A 5048-nucleotide genomic window follows, 5' to 3' on the forward strand; every position below is an offset into this window, starting at 1 on the left:
GCTCCTCACCGTACTTCCTGGACACACGCCTGCTGCGCCCACTGCCATTCTAGCTCAAGTCATAGGCTACGCATCTGCTAGCTCTTGCCAGCACATACTTCAAAAGCCAGTTTTGGGAGGTGATGCGGAACTCTGTCCTTTTCTTGCCTTGTCCAAGAACGCTGCCCCGCTCACGAGCATGACCTCCATCCACCGCAAAGTGTCTTATAAGAGATGTCTGTCTCGACATCTCTCCTGCTCCTTGACACTTCGCTCCCGTCTCCCAGGCCTAGATAAGTTGCGCAACACCAACAGGTAGAGACTACCGACAGAGTTGTCCATGAGATGCTCTCGCCGCAGTAGGACACCCGGAACCTCCAACACCCTTATGGCATATTTGGCTCGGATGTCGTTGGTTTGCGGAGGCGGTGCGATGTTGTGGCTGGCTGGCTCCGCGTCTGTACGAGGGCCTGGCGTACAGTGTCGCAATATTTCGCTTTCAGTTCGCTCGGAGGTTACTGCGTGTGGCGAGATAACTTTCGGGACGGTTGTAAGGCGATGTTTTCCAGATAATGGAGCTCATCAGAATTGAGGCCAATAGCGAAGGTTCATAGACGAGACTCAGCATCAAGAGGCTAGGAATTTTCCCACCACTAGTAGCTATGCTTGAGGTTCCCATACCTTGCATATATTGTACAAGAACCGCCCTTCCCAGATACCGCGAAATGATAGTTCTTGTGCGACTTTGAACACGTCACGACGGCTCTTGTCCCGCTTTACCACCGCCTCAGCGACTGCATCGCGTCCACTCTTGCCTCCTTCGGGAACTCCCGAAGCGCACCCATGACCACCTACACGATCATCTCCGCCCTTGTCCTCGCGATCCCGGCCGTCTTTATCTATCGCAAAATCTTTGCGGGTTCTGCGAACCCAACATCGACAGGCGCAACCGCAGGAACGAGCGAGAAAGCACAGGAGGAACCCAAGACTATCATGCAGCCGCCGCCCGACGACCTCGCGCCGCCCAAGGACGACCCCTTTACGCTCGAACAACTGAAGCCGTACGACGGCTCAGACCCGTCAAAACCGATCTACGTTGCGATTAAAGGTGCGTAGCTCTCTATTCTATGCGAATTATGAGACTGACGACCCCGAGTAGGCACCGTGTTCGACGTGTCGCGCAAGCGCGAGACGTATGGCAAGGGCGGGTCGTACAACCTCTTCGCGGGCAGAGATGCCTCGCGTGCTCTCGGCATGTCGAGCTTGAAAGAGCAAGATGCGTCTCCGGACTACAGCACCTTGTCAGAGAGCGATATGAAGGTCCTCAACGACTGGCACGAGTTCTTCTCGTAAGTCGTCTGCTCTCCGTCCTCGTATCGTTTGCGCTCATCCCGGTGCTACTCAGGAAACGGTATAGCATTGTTGGAAAGGTCGTAGACCTCCCGCCTGCTGTGGCAAACCTATAGACGGTCGGATACATTATAAGCACCTGTGTACTTATGTGTAGATTTCAGGAATGACCACTGCTGGATACGTCAACTTCGACCTTGCCTTACAAGGCCTCGTGCAGACTGCGCAGCAGCCGACATAGCAACGGGAAAGAAATCTATAGTTCCAGGCGAAACGTGTCTTTAACGTCCCGCAGTATGCCCGAAGCGACGCCCCAGTCTTTACCCGGCCATGAACGTACTATTCACTCTACTTCATCTAGCTCAAAGTTGTGGGATTGAAAAAGGAAAAGGGGCAGCGTGACCGTGTAGGCGTGCGAAGAACGACGTCTTTCTCACCGGTATGTGTCTCCGACGTGTCTAGGCTGGTGTTCATTCAAATATGCGATCGTATGCACCCTGCGCTATCACGTAGCCAGGGACACAGAAGTTCATTACAACCAAATCGTGATGTTATTGCTCAGGGTCTGCCGGTGAGTCTTGTTTCATCTCTCCCTTCTCGACTATTGCGCACCCTGAATCCGTCTTTTCTGATTTCTTAGCAGTGATACTGTATGTCTCATGAACGACCATCATAGTTTCTGAAATGGAGAAGTTCAGGGCGCACAACGTTGTCTGCCACTGACACCCCTTACAACATCTGCCGCTGTCTCTAAGTTTCAGTGTCCAAACCCTGTCCCCTGGCGTAGCAAGGCTATGGCGTCGTACGGGTCCCTGTCTTACACAACAGACCCTTTCTAATCGTCGCAGGAACTAGTGTTCTTCCCTCCCATGCATCTGACCGGGCGACAGTACGCACTTTGCTGTCCATTCCTTCTGCTCCGAACTGACGGCGGCGCTTACACAAGTCTTGGGCGGGGCCCGCCTTCTAGAACTGCGCATGACGCATTGCTGACGTGGTGGCGTCCATCGGGATACGCAAAACGAGCACGTTCAGAAAAAAAAGGACGAAGTCAACTCTTCTCTGTCTGCCCTATACTCGACCTCATGCCTTGTCATGTCCTGATTTCCATGCGTATGTCTCTTGGCTCTCCCTACCGCTCGCCGCAGTTCTTCGGTTCTCTGGACCCTTGCCAGACGGTCCGCAACGGCTGCATTGTTGTCTAGGATCGTCGCCGACTCTTCGAGGTCTTGCGCAATCGCCGCCTCGCTCCTATCGTAATTCCATCGGGCCAAGGGTCCAACGGCGACCATACGCACCAGAGGGTTTCTCTTGGAAGACCGGGAAGCGTGAAGCCTGTGGGTCGGACGCTCTCGAGTTTGCTCCGCTTCGATAGCCTCGTCCTCATCGGCTCCTCAACACAGTGTTCGGGCCCGGTGCAATCAGCCTGCGGGCGCTGTATCGGATGCTCGCTTGACGCATTCGTCTTGTCGGCGCTGCTCCGTGTTTCCTGAGGATTATCTCTGTCAGCTGATGCTGTCGTCCTGTATGCTCACTCAGCCGATACCGTATATCCCACCGTCCGAAAGGCTCGATGGTCTCGATGGGCGTATCGTTCCTAGATAGCGCCACAGATGGCAGCTTGCTATGCTGCCAATTTTCTGTCACCGTCCATGACTCGGATCTTGGCTTTGCCACACCTTGTTTAATCCTTGTTCCTCTCTAACTCTGAACCCTTTCTAGAACTCGCAGCCTCGGCTTGCTAAGGCTGCGGCGCCGTATTGGATCCTGATGCCAGCTTCTGGACTCTGCACCCTTTCTACCGCCCACCAGGATGCGGCGACCCTCGCCGTCTTGACTGGTTCGTGCCATGCATCGAGTTCCACGGAGTCTGTGCGTTAAAACTTTGTCGCCCTTCCATGACTAGCTCACGACGATGCATAAGATGCATCGAAGCGCACAGGACAGATACCCACCCTAGCGTGTCTTGCTGGGCTGTCAGAATCACGCAGAAGCAAGCGTGGCAAGGTTTAGTGTGTGAATATGGCAAGAATCGCCATTGGTATTGATCTTCGGTGTGTACCTGGAAAGAGTGCTTTACGTGCGGTTCATAATTGCCTTCCAGGCGCAAGGGGAGCCCACCAGTCGAGCGTACCGCATGGATCATCTCTCACTGGGCTTTCGCCACTAGCATCGTCGTTTTCTGGCCCTCGAACCCACTCCACACGCCGCCTTCACCTTTCCCCTTTCCTACAAGCCACTCGAGGCTCATGTCAGAACGACACGTCTCTCGTCCGGGCCGGCTGGCGATAATTCATAATGGTTATCTCGGACAGCGATGCACTCGCTGCTGCGATCTCGAAACCTTCGCGGCTGGCCAGCCCCGAGCTGAGGTCCGCTCCGGTGGGAATCCGAAGCGTGTTCCCCTCCGTGTCATCGGTGCGTATAACGAAACGCGTATGTTCCCTGCGACTCCGGGAGAACGCTGTTCACTTGTTGCTATCGCAGCCAATCGCGCTCTACCCTCGCCGCGCGTCAGCTGACAGCGCCACCGCCGCCGCCGCTGCAACGCTCTCCCGCTGCTGTGCGCAGCGTCGCGCATTTCCAACTTCCGCCAAGGGTCCCTCCCGCACCGTGCGTCTCGCAGATCGAGCGCGGATCGAACGTTCGTCGGGATCGTCGGGATGGTGCACGGTCCTCGCGAGCTGCGTCGGATCGCCGCGCCTGGCCTCGCGTTTAGGGTCACCTGCGCGCTCTGCTGAGTTACGTCGACGTTTCCCTGCGCCGACCGCCGCTTCCTAGGGCGCGTTAACCTTAACACTGGCACCGCGACCCCGGAAGATAAGATAAGATACCCGTGCCTAGCGGCTATGGACGGCCAGCTTTCAAGACAGAGAACAGTCGGGAAACTCCTGCCTCAGTGTGTGCTGACACCATGTGCCCAGTTTCTTGCTCCTCGGATCTTGGAGCGCGACATCATGTGTCTTAATTGGCTTCTTTCTGAGAAATGGTGCTGGAGCGAGCACCGGTTCGGCAGTTGCTTCACTTGAAGCAATCGAGGTTTCAATGTTGTGTTGTACCGAGCTGCGTATTCCCATTTGAAGTGTGAGATATTTGCGGAAAGTGGACGTCGACATCCTGCACAGACCGAGCTTTATCTCCGGTTCGTAAACTTCAGAAGACACGGTATAGCCATCTTCCCACTGAACCTACTAAATCAGGCTTTGCTCGTACTAGACATAGGTGCAAAGGGACTGCAATGATCATGCATACACTGCCAACAAGATCTCGCTGTAAAGGAACAGCCATCAATAATTGTCTTCCCCACGGTCAGTGAGATTCACATGGGCTATGTCAGCCTCACGCAGTTTAGGTGCATATTTGTCATGCAATGCTAACCGCTACTGCACAACTCATGATGCATATCGAAGTCGCATCTCTAAATTCCTCCCGAAAAAAGACCGTTATGAGCATGCAATTTCTGAGACATCACTTTGTGAGACTAAGGAGGAACGATGTTGCAGGCGCGAGCCAGTACAGGCGACGGCGACAAGTGCCAGGGGTCTAATCCGCGGCGTCTCGCACCAAAACACTCGCACGCAGATGCAGCGGACGCATAGCGGGCCTGATGCCAGCACTCGCTGTCTCCGACGAGAAAATACGGTGCGTGCGCCGGGTCAGGGTGCGGCCCTGCTGCGCCGCAAATTCATGTCGTGGGCTTAAGCTTGCCCTCGCATGGA

The 5048-nt window shown here is 55.0% G+C and overlaps 1 protein-coding gene across 1 annotated transcript; it reads left to right on the forward strand.

Moving 5' to 3' along the window:
• The first annotated feature begins 815 nt into the window (after positions 1-815).
• Positions 816-1509, forward strand: PHACADRAFT_258917 (uncharacterized protein). Its single transcript, XM_007397418.1, has 3 exons — positions 816-1087; positions 1139-1328; positions 1385-1509. Exons 1-3 carry the CDS (start codon positions 823-825, stop codon positions 1443-1445), a joined length of 516 nt encoding a protein of 171 aa, XP_007397480.1. The 5' UTR covers positions 816-822; the 3' UTR covers positions 1446-1509.
• Positions 1510-5048: the final 3539 nt, after the last annotated feature.

Source organism: Phanerochaete carnosa, assembly GCF_000300595.1.
Source record: "Phanerochaete carnosa HHB-10118-sp unplaced genomic scaffold PHACAscaffold_6, whole genome shotgun sequence".
Taxonomy (NCBI): Eukaryota; Fungi; Basidiomycota; class Agaricomycetes; order Polyporales; family Phanerochaetaceae; genus Phanerochaete; species Phanerochaete carnosa.